This window comes from Misgurnus anguillicaudatus, chromosome 3 (assembly GCF_027580225.2).
Source record: "Misgurnus anguillicaudatus chromosome 3, ASM2758022v2, whole genome shotgun sequence".
Lineage (NCBI taxonomy): Eukaryota > Metazoa > Chordata > Actinopteri > Cypriniformes > Cobitidae > Misgurnus > Misgurnus anguillicaudatus.
Genome location: NC_073339.2, coordinates 16328891 through 16349657, shown reverse-complemented (window position 1 = coordinate 16349657; position 20767 = coordinate 16328891). Strand labels below are relative to the sequence as shown.

Here is a 20767-nt window from a genome sequence, read left to right as displayed (position 1 = left end):
TTTTTAAATTTACAGTGTAAGCAAGCATAAGAAAAATTGATATTGAATGGAGAAGTACTATGGTTTAAATAATTACAATTATATATAATTACAAGGGTGTTGTTTTATGGGACCTGCATCACATTTAATTTTTCACTCTTTATTTTTGCATGTTCTGGAAGTTAGCGAGACATCATTCGCACAAACTCTGTAGAGAGAAAAAGGAAAAATAGGTTAAGCTGTACATGCATAAATTATAGAGAAAGTAAACAATTTTTTTAGGCATTTAGCAGACGCTTTTATCCAAATTAGGAAACAAGGATCTGCATCCACAATAATAAAGGATCTGCATATTTGAATCATTTTCTATGCATTTTCCATGATGTCCCTTACTGAATCATTCTTGATTATCCATATTAATTTTAAAACTTTTTTGAAAACATTTAAAAATGACTATTGCAATTTGTAGGTTAATGTATGCATTTTTCATGATAATTTTCACCCTCTATTTGACCCCTAAAATGTAAAAGTCAATTTTAACACCTTTTTATTTCAAAATAATAAATAAGTCTTTGCATGCGAAAAGAGTAGTGCTCTGCGCTGTTTACTTTTGGGACTGATATAGTTTATACAGTCTCATTCTGTGAAAACCACCTCAGGCAATGTTTACATCTCACTGTGACATGTTCACAAAACAAACGTAAACCAAACTGCTGAAATGTGCTGTGCAGATAGGATCAATCTGAACTATTTTATTTCATTATGCTAACAAACATTAAAAAATGATCATTGGCCTTCAGGTCAGTAGATTTTTGTTTTATGCACCACAGATGACACTTCTCACCTTCAAAGTCAACCTGACCATCTCCATTGAGGTCAACATCCCTGAGGATTTCATCAATCTCTCTGTGGTTAAGCTGCTCTCCCATTAGCTTTTTCATAGCTTCTCTCAGTTCGGCCAGACTGATCTGACCATCGCCATTAGAGTCAAACTGGGAGACAGATTGTGAGAGAACATATTTAAATAAATAAAAGTTTTTGTTAGAATTTAAAGGGTGTTCCCCCACACCCCACATTTATACGTTCCTTGCACATTCCTCATTATGTTATCCTCATATGACTTATGAAGTCTTGGCTTGCAAATGTTAAGATTGAGCAATTTCCTTCGGACGTGCCGAACCTCACCTTGATCCGGTCAGCTCAGTTCACATCTACCCGAGCAGACTTCCTTGTTCTTAGTGTCAACTTCCCAGCTATATATATATATATATATATATATATATATATATATATATATATATATATATATATATATATATATATATATATATATATATATATATATATATATATATATATATGTCAATGAACTATTAGAATGTACCATTAACCAGACATGTATATCAGAGTGATGATCACAAGTTAGTCCAGACATTTTCCATCCTCTTGTCTGCAAGGAATTAATACTTCCTCTTTTCATCCCTATAAATTGTGTACCTCTTCCAAAAAACCTCTGACTATGATTTGAACTACATTCGGTGTCTGTGTCGTTCATAGCCCCTTATCTAAGAATCTCTATTGCTCGATTTTTATGGCATTTTTTTACAGCATTAGCTGGTTTTAGCTGGCTTAAGGTGGCAGTAGCTGGTCTAAGGTTGTCCTCCCAGCCTGGCAAAGCTGGTGGGTCAGCTGGTCTTCCAGCATGACCAGCTAAGTCCAACTAAACACAGTTAGACCAGCTTTTTTCAAAAAATGTCATACAAATATTTTTCTATAAAATGATCACATTTGCGATGACGTCATTGTAAATTTTTCTGACTGGATGTTTAGTGAAAATGTGCTAGACACAACATGTAAACAAAGTTGTTTACAGTAGCATAAAACACTAACCTCTCTAAAAGCATCTCTCAATTCTTTCACCCCAATCATGTCTGCTGTTTCAGCCAACATCTTTGGCCCCATCAGGTCTACAAAGTCCTCAAAGTCGACTCTACCACCACCTAGTGGACAAACATTCAAGATTAATGGTTGCAATATCTGGGTTTATGCTCTCTAGAGTTTGATCTTGAAACTGTGTTAATGAAACTGCCAGTGTTGAATGATGAAGTTTAATGATAAGATCTTACAGATCTGCTGGCTTAGTTCAATCAGCTCCATCTCTGTGGGCATGTATCCCATCGTCCTCATACACTCGCCCAGATCCTTACAGCTAATGAAGCCATCCTTATCTTTGTCAAACTCTCTGAAGGCTTCCTTAAGCTCTAGGGGCCGAGAGAGAGAGAGAGAGAGAGAGAGAGAGAGAGAGAGAGAGAGAGAGAGAGAGAGAGAGAGATCCACATCAGATAGTGAAAGATAAAAGGACCACTCTTTAAGGAACAATTCACATAAAACATTTCCTTTTTGGGTGAACTGTCCCTTTAAATGTAAAGGGAGTTGACTGTAGTGAGATAAATATGTTGACACATATATAGAGGAAGGTAATGGGGATGAGGAAAAGGAGTCAGTAAGGGAAATGCTATTTTGGGTGTGTGGGAAGGTTTTTCACTGGAAGCATTCAATGGTGACGAAGCACATGAGTGATGTTGACTATATCTCTGTACCTTCAATTTCCTCTGGCCGTAGATCTCTGTCCTGTAATGGTTATGGATTTCAAAGAAACATACGAAGACAAATTGTGAACACATACATGTAAAAAACATACATACCACATACATGTAAAAGAATGAAAACATGCAACGAGCAAGAATGTTGCGACAGTCACACAGTCATGGTGGTCCAGCTCGCTTTGTTAAAACAAATAAAAGTAGATGCAAAGTTTTGATTTTTACAGCTATGTACTAAATAATGTAATGTTTGACAGTACCTAATGTTTGATTGGGACCTGTAAATATGTACCATTTAAAACACTGTAATTTTACAGAATTTTTTATAGATTTTCCTTTTTTTTTTAAATACAGTTTAAAATGGTAAAATGACATAAATATTCTGCAAATGTACATATCCACTGTAAAATCACATGAAAAACACGCCAATGTGCATACCTTTGAGGTATCAATGTGCACCTTTTAGTTAAAAAAAGTGTGCTTTTTAAAAAGGTACCGCCCCAGTGACAACTTTTGTACTTTATTGTACCTTTTTTTCTGAGAGTGTACCCAATTTGTGGCTATTAATTATAAATAAATAAATCATACAAACAATCCCTTAATGACTATAATCTTTCCTGTATATGCTTTGCTTTGCATGTGCTTCCCCAGCTGTCACAAGCCTCAAAAGCCAGGCTTACACACTCACACACCTGTCTGTGTTGCCCGGGGCAACCAAATGCATGCATTACATGAATATTTGAGCGGATGAACGTATCGCACCACCAGGCTCATCACTTGTAAAACAGTCAGCCAACATGTAAAATTAGCCTTTAATGCGTGTATCTTCTCCTTTACAGGAAGTTATCAATCTGAGCCACAAATGACTCGAGGCATCCAGAGTGACATTTATGTGAGACAGAGCACATGTGCTATGTGTTTTTTCATTAAATTATTAGCAACCAAGACCATAAAACCATTAAAATTCAAGAGATGTTTAGAAAGTAGAGATGTACTGAAATATTGGCCAAAAAATTTAAAATTGATAGAAGCAATTAGTCGATAGTTTAAAAAGCAACATGATCTCATGGAAAGTCATGAAAAATTTGATTAATTTATTTGTGTCCTTAGCACAACAGCGTCTTTTTCGTGTCACCTGCACAAACTTTCTTTTCGTGTCATTTTATGTATTGTTTAAATTTTTTTAAACCAATAAATCCATTTGTCGCTTGCGGTTGGGGTTAGATTTGGGGTTTGGGTTAGGATGTACTTTTATGTATTGGTTTCTACATGTTTTTCTTCCGCTTTTAAAACTATTCTCATTTGGAGTTTGGATTAGGATGTCTAAAATGTAACAGAAAGTGATTCTAACCCCAACCCAAGCAACAATGGTAAGAAAATAGGTAAAAACAATGAGAAAAATGAAATGAAAAAGAAAATTGTGCAATGGACACGAAAAACTATTTATAGACATTCATGCGAATGTCAGGAAAAACACTTGTGCTCAAGGCACGAAAAAGATGAATTTCGTGCCATAGACACGAATAAATGTATTAAATGTAGCGTGACTATAACACAACTTTCTGTGAGATCACTCTGTTAAAAGCAGCTGATAGTGATGGGCGATATATCCTGTTAATTAAAAGATGACAGAAAACAGGTTCGGACCAAGCAGCTATGAGATGCTGGCGGCTGCAGCATTCGCATTATTGCCAGATCCCATTCTGAAAAATCATAGACATGTTTAATGTTTTAGCAATTAATGTGACACTTTGGGAAAAGTGAGTATGTGCAGGTTTGTGTTAGCGATGTCTCTAAAATCTTCGTACTAATATCTGGCAACACGGGGTGACCAGCACCTAAACCGTAATCAAATGGCATCATTCGGTGTGGGCAGGCTTTAGGTAAGACATGCAATAATCATCATGATTATGTAAGAAATGCTTTCAACACTAAAAATCAGAAAATACAAAGAAAGATGTAGAACAGTTGGGTTTAAATGAAATATGCCAAATATGTAAACAATGGCCATGAAGAAGGCTATGTTATTTCATTCAGATTAGGAGTTAGAATTTAACAAAGTCATGCTGAAAACATTCAGAAGGGCACTAAACAAAGTTCTTGTTTATATAGCCGATATTGCTTATAAATATAATAATTAATATAATGCAATAATAAGCATTGTTGCGTGAAAATAAATAAATTATCCACACTTAAAGTAAAGTAATTACAAATTGTTATCTAATAAATAATATAACAACCCCCACCCCCAAAAAACATATAGACAGAGTGTGTATCCAAAGTGTAAAATGGCAAAAAGGTTCAGACAGAATATATAAGCTCCAGATAAAAACAATTGGTATATTAACTAAATTGGTACACAAAATAGTACATTTACTAAGTATACTTAAAAGTGTATTTTAGTGCACTTTCCCCCCCTGTGATAGCATTTGTTAACTCTTAACACCTATGGACCTCTAATTTTCAAAGCCTGGTTACGGCCATGCAGAAAAATGCAGTAATTTGAGCTCTGTGTATAGAAAACACACTAGAACATCACTTAATGTTCAATATTAATGATCTTTAACATTTACACAAATTAATCTTCAGAATTAAGTTAATTGGAAGATATCAATCTGAATAATTGGTTATTGTTATCGGTGGAAAAATATCTGATGGTACAGTTTCGCTAAAAAAATTAAAAAATAACAATTTTGAGCATATACATTCATGCGTTTGGCAGACACTTTTATCTAAAGTGACTTGTGATGCATTCAATCTATGCATTATTTTATCAGTACAGTATGTTTGTTCCCTGGGATCGGACACATGACCTTCGGGTTGCTAATGCAATGCCATACCTATACTGAGCTACAGGAACACCGTTTATGGGAACATATCATAATAAATAACACTTCTATGTTTAATGCATTTACAAAATTTCATTGTTTAAGACATTTTTCTAACTATTACCTTTTTATAATATGGTGGGTTGCTGCTTGAGGGCAAATGCATCTGCTTATTAAAGCAAAACATGTTGGGTATTATACAGTTTTGTGATAGTATGAGTTTTTATTGATAGATAATTTTTTTTCTTTAATGGCAACAGTAATTCAGTCATGATCAAAACAGAGCATGATTCCAAATATGAACAAGTAAACAGGCTGAAAAATGAAATTTACAAATGACATAAGAACACACGGCAGGCGTTTGATCTGATTCCCTGAGCTTGTGTTTTGGCAGTGGCCAACCAGTCATATTCACACAGCTGGCAAGTATTTAGGCTGATTACCATGAATTGGCAAGCATGATGCCAACAGCATTAGGGTGGGCTTTCTACGGTTAACAGATTAGAAGGATTCAGGTTGCCAGGCAACAAATGGACTTGAATGGATCTCAACCAGTTATGTACTCACGCATTAAAACATGCAACATATACATCTTTATTATCCTGCACTACTCTTAATTTAGGGAATAACACAAAGCTCACAGTCTTTATGTGATCCTGCAAAAGTGGTTTTAACAAAACTCCCATGAGTCCAGCAGAACATTAAACTAAAGGCACAGCAGAAAGATATTACACTCATATCATATGTCACAGTCACTATTAGCCTACTTTGCTCCAAAGCCACGGCTTTACCTTATCAATCCCCTACAGGATTTAACTCTTTAAAACCTCTCTACTTATTTTCCAATTCAACCAAACACACTTCACCATCAGGTATAATTTTCAATATATTATAACCAACATTCTTATGAGTGCTCATTCAAACTAAACACTGTTAGTGTAACATTACACGACTTCTCAAAAGTTCAATTGATAATGGCGACTCACACTGATAAAGATGATTGGTGGACCATGACACAGCATCCTCCAATAACAAACAGTGTGGCAGGGGAGAAGTGATGGATGAGAAGGGAATGGACTCAGACATGACTGGAGATGCACAAGAAAGACAATTAATGAAGGTAAATCTGTTTTTGAGGTACTGTAAGTGCTTGTACATACTAGTTGAGCTTGAGCGAAGCTCTGTCGGAGAAAGATGCAGGCAGGGCCCACGATGTTATGCAAAACGGTACAGTTCTGAACCAAAGCACATATCGGCCCATCAAACGGACGCCTTTCCCCCAACTCTTCATCATCCTCATCCTCAGCTGCTGCGTCACCACTGCCCCCTAACATGGCAGCGCCCAGTGGCACCCCGCTGCCCTCCACGGGTGGGACTCCCTTTGCGTGGAACCATTGCATTATGCATTAGACAAAACGGCTGGATGGATCTAAGTGGTACTAATTTTGGTTGTTACCATAAGATCAATTTACACCAAATCTGACCCTCAAAGTGACTTTCATTGGCCAAACTAGTTAATTTACATCAAATAAAGTCTCTATTTAGGTTACTTTACAAAATATTTTCACAGTATATGAATTACATTTTGTTCAACTTGTGACTACAGCATGCACAGGTAAACAAAGTTTAGCAAAAGTTATTCACAGCTAAAATAAATCCAAGTTATTGTCAAAACAAAATGTAGGGCGCATAAGTAGCTTAACATATCCTTGCAAAAGCCAAGGAAAAAGCTTACAGTTATTTACGTAAATCAGTTTACAACATCTATAAAATAAGACTCATTCTTATTATATGCACATTTGCCATATAAACAGATGTCTTACCTTCATACTCCTCCTTTTAGATGGCTTTGCTCCCATCATTTGTATTCCTCTGCTTCTTTCTGATTCAACTCTTTCGTCTCTTTTCGGTCCCTCCCCCAGCCCCCCCTTCACTCCCTCACAGTCCCTGCGCTCACATATTACATAAACTTTACAACACACAAACCTCATTTTCGTCCCATGAGAGGGCGGAGCTGCTTAAAGCATAGGTGAGGGGCGGTGATGGTACCACTAAAAACAGTCTAACGCACAGGATGTTTTTGGAGCAGTGAGACCTCTTCCTTTAGCCAACTGTTTATTCAGTATTCACTAATCCTCATTCTCTCATCTTGCATCTGTTGTACATTTTCTCTCTCTCTCTCCCTCCACATGTTACTTTACATCCTCATTGTAATCACTTCTTGTTTTATTGGATTGCAAAAGACTGCTTTAACTTGGCAGAGCCTCATAGAGGAGTAATAGAGAGAAAGGGAGAGAGAGAGACTGTGTGTGAGGGAAAGTTGGGACAGTCAGGCAGGGGTGGGAAAGGCCTTCATAATCCTCAACATTCCAGATTACTTGGTGAGTGCAAAACAGCTGGCGGTACTGATGAGAAAATGTAGGATAAAAAGATGGAGAGCAGGTAGAAAGTCATCAGATGGGTTTTAAAAGGGGGATGAGTGATGGGGTGTCATTTTGTCATGATGGAAAGCTGTCATTAATGAACTGAATTAAAAACATAATTAAAAATGCAAAAATATAAGCAAGAAAAAAAATCACCAAGACAGTGATTTGTTTAATTGTGTACTATCTACAGTACGTGTGTATTATTCCAAATGTATTGAACAGTTTAAATTCATAGAAAATTGCAATTTCTAACCTCTGTAACTTCCTACATTCATCGCCCACAAACCACTATCAAAGTATCGTGATAGCGATAAAAAAAGTACTGTTGTGTCGCTCTCGCAATACTTTGTGTCACAGGCTAATCGGTCTGCTTTTTGGGTGATTCTCCTGAAATTAGACTTATGAGGTGTCATGAAGCATTTTGATAAAAAAAAGTAAATGCAAAGAGTATCAAAATAAAAAGCATGCAGTTACAAACATCTCTTCATGTACTACTTTGCACATGATTTCAAATGACATCATACAAACCAATTTTTTTTCCACATTTAAGGGGAAAATGTTCATTACTGCAACATGTCCATGACTGGATTTTGGTTCTTTGACATGGAAATATTTAAAATTAAAAAATCTAAAAAATAAAAAGCTTCAGTGCATGTTATACTATAAGCATTTACAGTAAAGACACGTGTTATTTGGTGATCATTGGTAAATGTAGAGACAATAATAAGGAATATAAATGTGTCCAAGAAAAATTTTCTCATCCTCCGCACCAATTTTCAATCATTGTTTAAGCTCTCAGGGAACTAACAAAAAAAATTGTTGTAAGGGATATAATTGACTGTGACACTCAAGATGGCTAGCAGGTAAGCAGTTCTTATTTTTTCTCTACAGATAAAAGTAGAAATTTTGTTTGTCATAATACCTAGACAACTTTTTAGTTCTCATTACCAAAACATGAGTTTGTAAATGCATATATTTAATGTAATATCATGTTGCGGTAATGAGAATTTTTTATAATGATAATCTAAAAAAATAAATATAAAATAAAAATAATTTTTTAAATCCTCTAAAAATAATAGTTATAGTAAGTTCAGACCTTAATCTTATATGTACAAAAAAATGGCTTCAAGGGCTTTTTAAAAAAAATCTGATGCTGGACACCTTAAGTCTGGATTTCGTGAAAATCACCTATCTGGAATAACCATAATATCTGTTATAAAAATAAATCTATATTTTTCCTGATTGGTATAAAAAATAATATTGTTTTGGTTTCTCAGCTTTTCAACAGTAATGGCGATTTATTTTCTTATTCTGAGTTACTCCTAACAACTGCATTCCTGTCACTCCTCGCGACTTTGCCATGGTTATTGCTGCGATAGGGAAAATTTGTTTTGCGCTCAATCCTTCTTTCAGGAACAGGAAAATTTGACATACATGTTGAGGTAATTACAAAACAGAGATCTGAGATCTGTTGCCCTTCCCCCTTTCTACTCAGCAGTAAAATGAGATTTTGGTCCAGATAAACTAAAGGTATTATATTATCCAATCCCACATTCGTGCTGTATCTCTTCAGATTCCACGATAAACGTTTTACTTTATCTTATGATAAGTCAAAATTGCATACTATCCCAAAAACAGTCGAAACAAAATAGTAAGATATACTATATATACTCCGAGAAGGCAAAAAATATATATATAAATAATAATATATATGTCATACTGGATTAATCTTTTCCCTTATGTACCCTCAGCAAACTGCATTGTGTGAATGTAACCACGAGGGGGCGGCACATAAAAATAATTGATATTCTGACCTGAAATTGATAGTGGGGAATGTGGGGGAAATTTGCAGATGTGCAGGGTGGATTATGCTCATATGCATTTATCCTTTTTACAGTCTTACTTATAGCTAAAAGCGCGATGAAGTCAAATATGATATGGTGTCAGTAAAATGCTTAATTTTGATGCTTATATGCATGACATTAGACATATTTTTTGTTGTATTAATTCATGGTTTCATACAAGCGGGCAGAGATGTCATTTTGTGAAATGAATGTTTAAATTTGTGTAAATTTCTGTTAAATTAATGTGAATTTGACAACAATGTAAACAATTTGTAAAAAAAGAACATAATAAAACCATATTTAAGTATAAAACCTGCTCATTAATTAGTTTAATGGCTGCTGTGAGACCACAGTTCCTCTCAAATGTTATTCTGGTGTGATGCATGCAAGTTTGTTTTGATTCCTAGAATCCTTCACTCCACATCTCGGAGGAAGAGAATGGTGCATCGGGTAAACCATTTCAGGCATGTAATTAATAAACTTTTGTTTAAAGTATATAATTAGTGCCTGTTTTTTTCATGATATTCACGGCTCTGGTTTGAACTAGTTTAGGTGTGGGGCTTCATTATTGCTTTTTACTAATAACAACCATATCGATGCCCATTATTCCATTCAAACTGAACTTGAAATTCAATTTATGTGTCTCCAACATTACTTTCAATCGCAAATTGTGATGTGATAATATTTGCTCAATCTGGTGACAGTCCCACTAGAATACATAAAATGTGCTAAACACTCATTGCCATGTTCTTATAATCTTTTTCTCAATATCTTTTTAATTCATACACTCTTTATGCAAATAGGGCCATAAGTAGGCTACAATAAAAATATATGCATTGAATTGCATGCGTGCATGAATGGATGTACATCATACTTTAACTCATCAAAGTGTCTGTCTGACCTACAGTTAGAGTTTGATCATCTGTGTTTTATACATTAATGGTGGATCAGTAGGGATTAATCTTCACAGCATAATTTGACCATAAAACTTCTAGGAATGTACAGTCACATATAGACAAACAAACAGCAACGACGTCTATAAATCCGATTTAAACATAGGTGTACATATTTTAATGCAATCTGTTTTCTGCCGCATGACCACAAGTTACACTAATGTCATATATGATGTACGGGCTACATTTGCATACAATGTATGGAACCAAACTAATACTTGTTTGAAAAGAACACATATTGCATGTTAACAAGCGACTTGATGCATTGTTTTAATTCATTCTGTAACATTATTCATCATCATTATCATGTAATATAAATGGTGGATGAAAATATTGTTTTGTCAGACAGCCAGACATCCGACTTACAGACAGAAAAATGTAGAGCATCACATTTCTGTTGGTTCAAATAGCTTTGGTGCACACACGTGTGTGTGGTATAGAGGAGATTTGGGTTGTCTGTTGTATATTGGTGGGCTGTCAATGGATTAAGGCCAAAGCCCAAGAGAAGAGAGAAAGCAACAGAGAGACAGAAATGCAAAATTATGTCACCCGACTGAAATGTTTTTGTAGCTGCATGATGTTAACATGCACTAGTTTATCATATACAGTAAAAGCAGCATTTTTTTATATATATAACTTGATCGTGTTTTGATTTAAGCATGATTTACTGGTGATCTAATTTTATATATATTTTTATAACAATACATCCAGTTTGGCACTACAAAAAAAAACATTTTGTCATAATTTGCTCAACTTCCATGATGGCATAAACAGATGTTATAGTACAATGTTAGGGATTGTAACCTTTAGTCATTCTTTACTTTCATTCAGTCGCTAACATTGTGCCTAACATCTGTATTTATGTTCAATATAAGAAAGCACATACAATGACAAAGCAAAGTAATATGGGTTGGAAACAACATAAGAGTGAATAAATGTTTGACACTATTATTTTTTAAGTTAAACTTTACCTTTAACATTATTTAGCTATAAAGTTTATCTGTGTGTTTGATGAAGAGTATGATCATTAAGCTATTCTAGTGTCTGATCTTGTGGCCAAATACTATTATGTGGGCAAATCTGTAGTGTTGAGTGAATCCGTTTTTAAAAGGATCTGTGTTTTTGAGTTGTTAATCTCACCCGTATAATCCTCTTGTTCTCAATCAATCTCTCTCTTATTCTTTTTCTTTCATCCCTTGCCGTTATTTATTCTTTTTCCTTTATCCCTTTATCTTACTCTTGCTCAGGAAGATATTTTGAGGAATGTTTGTAACCAAACCATTCATGAGCCCCAATAGTATTCTTTTATCCTACTATGGAAGTGAATGAGGCTCATGAACGGTTTGGTTACAAACATTCCTCTTAATTCGTGTTCATCAGAAAAAAGAAATGTGTACAGCCAGGTTTGTAACAACATGAGAGTGAGAAAATAATAAATTTTCATTTTTGGGTAAACTAACTTTTCCTAATGTTATGAATTATCAATTTTCTATCTCCCCATAGAGTTAAAGTTTAGCTAGCTCTGCTGGGTCAGAGGAACAATACAATCATTTGAGGGGGAATCAAGTCATCAGTTTAAAAACAATAATTAATCAGAAATACAAAGACTTGAATCTCAACACTAAAGCTTGAAAGTCACAACATTTTAGAAACTTCAAAGGAGTATTAATCTCATACTGTAAGGGGCGGTTTCCCATATTAGAACATTTAACAAAACAAACCTTACAAAAACAATACTGGTGTGCATCTTGTGACGAAACAATGGCACTGATATATGTTAAGATATGTTATTGAAAGACGTTTTTAAATGAAGGCAGCAAACATGCATTTTAGTTGGGGACTAGGATAATCTCTGCCCTAAGTGTTTGAAAATTGCAATTAAATGAACAGGTAAGTTGAGATAAATTATTGCATTATGTTTTGGGCATTTGACTTTAACTTAGAAGACTTACTACACAAACATAGACAGGTCACAATATAGACACCACCTTATTCATATGCACAAGAGGACACAAATTTAGCTATTTTGAAGAATGTCAGTGCCCGTTAGATCAAATAGAAAATTTAAAGGCTGAAGGTCAGTTTTAAAATTTTGTAATAAAGGAAACTAAATTCTGGACTTCATTCCAAGTTTGTTTTTCCCACTCAAGCCAGTTGAGGAATTAGAAAGTATGTGGTAAATGCAATAAGGGGAAAGTTTCAATTATGGATGTGCCTTGACATACATTAAATTTGAATAAAGCTAGAATGACTTATTATGTATGCGAAACAAGCACATCTAAAAAAACTTAAACAAGAAGCTGCTGTCTGTCTGAAGCCATCACCATAAAGATAACAAATAAATGCCTCTGGTCCTTTTAGAGATTTGTCAGCATATTATAATTCATGTGTATACGGTAACTTACGCAAACTGTCATCATTTACTCGACTTTATGTTTTGGTAAGAAGACAATTTAAAGCAATGGACAACTTTTTACACTGTATGTGAATAGTGACTGAGGCTGCCAGTAACTCAAATTCTATCTAACATTTTTTGTGTTGCAGAGAAGTAAATACCTTTAAGTTTATAACCTCATTGTTTAGAATAAACAGAAAAGCATACACTGTAAAAATCATATCAACATAAGTTTTTGTTTTAGTTTAACTTAAACAAATTAAGTTAAATTATTTCAACTTATTTATTCTTGGGGAAATCATTTTACCATGCTTATTCTGTACAAAGATGCCAAGCTAATTCATCCATGTGTGTATAAATGTCTGTTAGGGGAGTTACAGTATGTTTGTGTCTATAACCTAAATCATTTAGGCATGTCCATGTTTCATTCGCATTTAGCGAACACTTTAAATAGGTTTTTCTTTAAAACAATGACATAAATTAACATAAATAAGCAATTTATTCTTAATATGCAATTGTTGCTCTCGTCTTAGTGTTTTTATGTGAAAAACAAGTCAAAAACATTAAGATAAAAGTTATTTCGTATTGTACTTTTCTAGCAAGAGATAATCACCTTTCACTGAATCATAGTTTATGCAATTCAGCCAGTCCTAAAAAGTTGTAAAAAATAATACTGACCATCACTGAAAAAGTAACAGATCATACAAGCAGATTATCCAGTACAACCAAACATCATCTGCTCCCGTGACAGCAACAACATACCTGACCAAAGACAGATGCCACAATGGGTCTGAGTTTCCTGCGCTCTGTCTCGCCTCTGAAGGGCTCTTCATCAGGTTCATTAGACAAGTTCAGGCTGAGGGTCTTGGTTTTTGGTGGCCTTTTGAAGCTGCCACCTGATGAGGTGCTCCATCTCCTCAGCTTCTCAATCTTCTTCTTAAAAGACCCCTACATTTAAAGTATAGAGAAAAAACATTTGCTGTACAGTATAGAGTGATTTAAAGCCAAAATGAAATAAAACAAGATGAAGGAATGCCTTTTTAGACATATACCTTAAAGTTTTAAATACACAAAGACTTTTATGTACTTTTATGGGGTAAGTTGTCACAAAGGGGATCGGCAAATTAATAGCATATAGCAGGCTTCAGCCACACGATTTAAGCAATGACAAAAAAGAACAAAATTAAAAAATTTGACCACATACAAGCAATAAAATCTGTCAATTTGTCCACACTTGCTATTCATGAAAAATACCCATGTCATGATACAATTCAACATTTCAATAAAAAACTTTATCATTTTTTTAAATATTTTTTTTTATAAATCTGTTGAGCTATACATTTCCAACATATGTTAAACTACGTTGGTCACATACCTTTTTGACAATCTTGTCTTGGGAAATCTCCATGCTGCCTGCTTCCATTGACATTTTTTTCTGAGATTTTTCGGAGCATTAATGGTTTTCTCTGACTCGGTTTACTCTGCTCAAATTTTGTTGCAGAAATGCGTTGAGTATCTCTGTCTCATGGACATCACTTACCCCACCTCTCTCTTTTTCTCCCTCTCTTTTTCACTCTCTCATCTCTTTCATTCACTCAGTCTCAATCTGTTTCTTTTTAATACTGTCTCTACATCTCTCTCACTCTCATTCATACGTATGCTCTCTTGACTCCTCCCTCTTCATGCTTTAGAGATGCTCTGGTCAAATTAACATTGCCAGATTCCTACAAAGGGCTTTTACTATAAATTCATAAAAATGAATGAATGCCTGAAAACATGCTTAAAGAAAACTCACACTTTTACTAATGTCTGGATGGGTTAGTTTAGGGACAAAGAAAGTTTTTGATTTCTTTAGTTTTACATTGACTGCATTTGTCCCACGTTATATATGCTGACAGTGTGTGATATGACTGTAGATCAAGAAAAAGGTATCATCTCTTGTTTTTTTTCCTGGTTTCCATTTGATTTAGTATAATCTTTTATCATGTCTCCTGCTCTCTCTCTCTCTTTCTCTCTCTCTTTCTCAAAATCCTCTTACATCTGCATCTTCTGTTCCCACCCAACATTGTTTATTGACATGCAGGGCCGGAGTGGGACTCATTTTCAGCCCTGGAGTTTCATGCCTTAGACCGGCCCACTTTAGTTCACGACTGACTATTAAAATAATATCTTTAAAACCTCAGTAGTATAAGTCTGCAGTAGTGCACTGTTCTCTGCAGCCTTGCAATTCACTGTATTTTTGAAATATATAATTTCATATTCCGTGCAAATGCAGTAAACAATTATAATTTTTGCCATAATTATGCAGCCCTACCATAAGACCATATATTACTAAAGTAAACTTATTCAAAAACTAAAGGAAACAAATGTGTTTGTGTTTTCCTCTATATTTCTATTTCTAAAAAATGGTGAGTCTTGAAATTAACTGTTGGGTTGATAACGTTTGGAAACGTCTCGGTTACGGATGTAACCCTCGTTCCCTGAAGGAGGGAACGGAGACGTCACGTCGTGACCGACGAATTGGGAGCTCGCTTAGAGAGACCAATCTGCTTCGAATACTACTAAAACGCCAATGAACTTGGCATTGAGATATTTGCATAATGCTGGCGCCGCCCCGCCAGGTGCGTATATAAGGCGCACGTGCAAATAGGGAAATCAGCTTCTGTTCGCTGAGAAAGCCGGAAGGTGACCGGCCTAAACAGCAGGTGGCAGCACCTGTGGCGACGGGACGTGACGTCTCCGTTCCCTCCTTCAGGGAACGAGGGTTACATCCGTAACCGAGACGTTCCCTTTCAGTCGGTCACTACGACGTCACGTCGTGACCGACGAATTGGGAAACCCTACTAAAACGCCACTAGGGGCTGACCTCTTCCAGTGTCTGCTTAAAGCCCTCCGGTTCCACTTAAGGATAGGAGAATTAGGTTTCAAGGCAGAAGGCCGGGCACTAGATGTTCCTTTAACCCCACAGTAGTGCCAGCGACTGGGAAGCGCCCTATCTGAGCGGTATAGGGACGCTGCGGAAGCCACCGCCCCGTTAAGGGCTAATGGTGGGCGAAAGTCAACCGTAGTTGAGGTAAAATGACAGCCGTGGCTGTGTAAGCAAAGCAGTGCTCTGCTAAGGGAAACGTGGGCTGGTAGGATTAACCCCACGGAATAATACTCACAAAGGAACCCGATGGGACACAATGTGGGGCCCTGGCCAAACACGTAGGTTCGTGAGAATACAACTAGTGAAAGGCTGACAGCCAATGCTCCGCAACAAAGGCTGTCAAGGCAGTGGAGAGAGCAAATCAAACCATTACGCATTTTTGCTCTGTTAGCCTTCCATACTGAAACTCAATTTGGAGCCTCAGTCGGAGGCTGCAAGCCGACTTGCGAGTCTGCTCTCCGTGTCCTCCCTGGTGAGGACAGAACACGAGAGGATACAGGCTCGATACGAACATTGTAGAATCTAATGAACGTATTAGGTGTCGCCCAACCAGCAGCTCTACAAATGTCTGTTAGCGAGGAACCACGAGCTAATGCCCAAGATGAGGCAACACTCCGAGTGGAGTGCGCTCTCAAATTAAAGGGGCAAGGAATGCCCTGCAAATTGTAAGCCAGGGCGATAGTATCAACTATCCAATGAGACATCCTCTGCTTAGTGACAGCTTTCCCTTTCTGCTGGCCACCATAACAAACAAAGAGCTGGTCTGAGGTCCTGAAGCTTTGCGTGCGGTCCACGTAGAATCGCAGTGCGCGTACGGGGCACAACAAAGCCTCGGTTGGGTTTGCCTGCTCCAAAGGCAATGCTTGCAAGCTCACCACTTGATCTCTGAAGGGAGTAGTGGGAACTTTGGGCACGTAGCCTGGTCTGGGTCTCAAGGTCACGCTCGAGACAGAAGGACCAAACTGAAGGCACGAATCGTCAACAGAGAATGCATGTAAATCCCCTATTCTCTTCACCGAGGCCAATGCTAGTAGGGTCAGAGCCTTCATGGATAGAAGCTTCAGACTCGCAGACTGCAAAGGCTCGAACGGAGGACTCTGTAGCGCTTTCAGCACCATGGACAGGTCCCAGGGAGGAATAGAAGGAGGGCGCGAGGGGTTTAGCCTGCGAGCGCCTCTCAGGAATCTAACAACCAAATCATGCTGGCCCACTGATCTGCCGTTAATAAGTGAGTGATGCGCAGATATAGCGGCGATATCAACTTTAATAGTGGACGGTGACAGCCTACCATCTAACCTATGTTGAAGATATAAAAGCACAATGTTAATAGGGCATTCTCTGGGGTCCTCGCGTTGCGAAGAGCACCAGGTGACGAAAAGGTTCCATTTTAACGCGTAAGCCCGTCTCGTAGACGGAGCTCGTGCCGCGTCAATAGTGTTAGATACCGCTTGGGGTAAATCACTTAAACCTTGCGCGCGCTCAACGACCAAACGTGGAGATCCCACAGGTCGGGGCGCGGGTGCCATAATGTGCCCCCTCCCTGAGAAAGAAGGTCCTTCCTCAGGGGAATCCGCCAGGGAGGGGCTGTCGCGAGGAGCATTAGTTCCGGAAACCAATTCCTGGTCGTCCAATATGGGGCGATCATTAAAAGGCTCTCCTCGTCCTGCCTGACTTTGCACAGTATCTGTGCTATTAAACTCACTGGGGGGAACGCATATTTGCGCAGGCCCCGCGGCCAGCTGTGTGCCAACGCATCCACGCCGAGGCTGTCCTCGGTTAGTGAATAAAACAGGCGACAATGGGTATTGTTCGGTGACGCAAATAGGTCTATCTGCGCTCGACCGAATTTCCTCCAAATCAGCTGGACCGTCTGGGGGTGGAGTCGCCATTCGCCGGGGCGCGCTGCTCGGGAAAGCGCGTCTGCCGCTGTATTGAGCGAGCCCGGTATGTAAATGGCACGAAGGGACCTCAGATGCTTCTGACTCCAAAGGAGGAGATGACGAGCGAGATGCGACAGGTGACGAGAGCGCAAACCGCCTTGACGGTTGATATACGCTACGGTCGCAGTGTTGTCTGAGCGCACTAGTACATCCTTCCCTCGCAGCTCCTGAGCGAAGCGTACGAGTCCCAGATATACTGCCCATAACTCGCGGCAATTGATATGCCAATGCAACTGGGGTGCTGTCCACACCCCCGAAGCCGTGAGCTCGTCGTACGTGGCTCCCCAGCCCGTGTCGGAGGCATCTGTATGCACAACAGCATGCCGGGAGACCTGTCTCATGGACACGCCGGCCCTGAGAAACGCGGGGTCTGACCACGGGGGGAATGTTAGGCGACACGCAGGTGTAATGGTTACACGATGGATGCCAGCGCGCCACGCTCTCCTCGGGACTCGATCGTGAAGCCAACGCTGAAGCGGTCTCATATGGAGCAGCCCGAGCGGTGTCACGGCCGCTGCTGCTGCCATACGCCCCAGGAGTCTCTGAAATTGTTTCAGAGGGACCGCGTTCTTCCCTCGGAATGAACCGAGGCAAGTCAGAATTGATTGGACGCGCTCTTCTGTTAAACGCGCCGATAAATCGATCGAGTCCAGTTCCATACCGAGAAAAGAGATCCTCTGCGTGGGGCAGAGTTTGCTCTTTTCCCAGTTGACCCGAAGACCCAAACGGGCGAGATGTTGAAGTGTTAGATCTCTGTGTTCGCACAGCGTCCGCCGAGAATGCGCTATTATAAGCCAATCGTCGAGGTAAGCCAGAATGCGAACACCGCTCTCTCTGAGGGGCTTTAACGCCGCCTCTACCACTTTCGTGAACACACGGGGAGAGAGAGACAGCCCGAACGGTAGTACTTTGTATTGATATGCCCGCCCCTCGAACGCAAACCGGAGAAACGGTCGGTGACGAGGGAGAATGGACACATGAAAGTACGCGTCTTTCAGGTCTATCGCTGCAAACCAATCTTGGGGGCGTATTGCACTGAAAATTTGTTTCGGTGTAATCATCCTGAAAGACCTCTTCTGAAGAGATTTGTTCAGGACACGCAAATCCAAAATCGGTCGTAACCCGCCGCCTTTCTTGGGTACTATGAAATACGGGCTGTAAAAACCCGATCTCATCTCGGTAAGAGGGATCGGCTCGATCGCGTCCTTCGCCAGCAGGACCTCGACCTCTGCACGCAGTACATGTGCAACGGACGCTTTCACCGTGGTGAAACGTATGCCCGCAAATTTGGGAGTGTGCCGATTGAATTGAATTTCGTAACCGAGGCGGATCGTGCGTAAAACCCAACGAGACGGACTGGGAAGCTGAAGCCAAGCCCCCAGGGACCGTACGAGAGGAATTAACGGCACTACCGGTGTACCCGCGGCGGGGCAGCGAGGCGGGACAGGCGGGACTGCCGGTGCGTCTGCCGTGACAGCATAAGCATCTACAGTATGTGTGTGTGTGACACTGACCTGAGCCCGCTGAGGTAAACGGTCGTCCGGTCTCCTCAGCTGAGGACGCAGACTCCGAAGGGGTTGCTGGTGGTCCGGTCTCCGAAGGGGAGAGCTCGAACTCCTCAGAACACCCACTGGCGACAGAGGAGAGGGAGGAAGAGCATCTGACTGCCCGCTCACATCTCTCTCGATCCTCTGGAGACCTGGAGAAGGAATAGGAATGCACTCTTTTTGTGGTTTTGTGGGTGCCGGCTGAGAAGCCGGCGGAACAGAAACAAAACGAAACAAAAGATTTTCCACCCGGCCCTCTACCGGTGGAAGGAGCGGTGCCGTCACCGTCTCCCGTAGAGTGATCCCATCCAACTCCAGGTCGCCCGTCTCAGGGCCGCTTCGATTTCCGTTTGCCACGGGAAGCGGGTGGTGCGGGCGGGGCGGGCTGCCGACGGCTGTTCCCTCTCCGTGGTCTAGAAGACGTTCTAGCGGGGGGGGCGGAGGCAGCCGCCGGAGGGCGCCCTCGGCGAGGAGCAGACGGGGCCGCCGGCGCTGGGGGGCGAGATGCAGGTCGCTTGCGCCGGGGCATGATCTGAGCGATCGCTTCCGTCTGCTTCTGGGCGGCGGAGAACTGCTGGGCAAACGACTCCACCGACTCGCCGAACAGGCCTGCCTGGGACACGGGCGCATCCAAGAACTTGTTCTTCTCTGCATCCGTCATGTCGGCCAGACAGAGCCACAGATGGCGTTCCTGGACCACCATCGTGGACATCGCACGACCGATCGCCTGTGCCGTGACCTTCGTAGCACGGAGGGCCAGATCCGTAGCGGCCCGGAGCTCCGAAAGCACAGGCGAGTCGTGTCCTCCCTCGTGCAGATCTCTCAAGGCCTTGGCCTGGTGGACCTGCAGCAACGCCATAGCGTGCAGGGCTGAAGCCGCCTCTCCACATGCATGATAGGCAGCCCCCGTTAGACCGGAAGACTGTCTGCAAGCACGGGAGGGGAGGGCTGGGCGATCCTTCCAGGTGGAAGCGGTGGCCGGACACAATTGCATCACAACCGCACGCTCCACGGGGGGGATTCCCGTATAGCCCTTAGCGGCTCCATCGGTGAGGGAGGTGAGGGGGGAGGGCTGAAACGGCCGTAAACGGGTAGAATACGGCGACCTCCAGGTCCTGGTCAGCTCCTCGTGCACCTCGGGGAAGAAAGGTACCGGCGGAGAGGGTTGTGAAACCCGGGCAGCTCCAAAGAACCAATCATCCAGGCGGGACGGTTCGGGCTGTGGGGGGTGAACCCACTCCAACCCGACGGTCTCCGCCGCTCGAGAGAGCACGGCCACCATCTCTGGATCGAAATCCGGCGTCACGACCCGTCCGGAAGGGG

At 40.3% G+C, this 20767-nt stretch overlaps 1 protein-coding gene across 3 annotated transcripts; it reads right to left on the bottom strand.

The window, feature by feature from the left end:
• Positions 1-63: 63 nt before the first annotated feature.
• Positions 64-14684, bottom strand: cabp2a (calcium binding protein 2a). 3 transcript variants are annotated; one of them, XM_055204856.2, is made up of 7 exons: positions 14404-14684; positions 13791-13976; positions 2580-2610; positions 2106-2240; positions 1870-1979; positions 824-971; positions 64-187 (listed from the first exon to the last, which is right to left on the bottom strand). In XM_055204856.2, exons 1-7 carry the CDS (start codon positions 14455-14457, stop codon positions 162-164), a joined length of 690 nt encoding a protein of 229 aa, XP_055060831.2. In that variant the 5' UTR covers positions 14458-14684; the 3' UTR covers positions 64-161. The 3 variants fall into 3 exon arrangements, with proteins under 3 accessions (XP_055060831.2, XP_055060830.1, XP_055060832.1); XM_055204855.2 differs by lacking the exons at positions 13791-13976; positions 14404-14684 and adding exons at positions 6571-6789; positions 7234-7330; XM_055204857.2 differs by lacking the exons at positions 2580-2610; positions 13791-13976; positions 14404-14684 and adding exons at positions 6571-6789; positions 7234-7330 and having other exon boundaries at positions 2106-2238.
• Positions 14685-20767: the final 6083 nt, after the last annotated feature.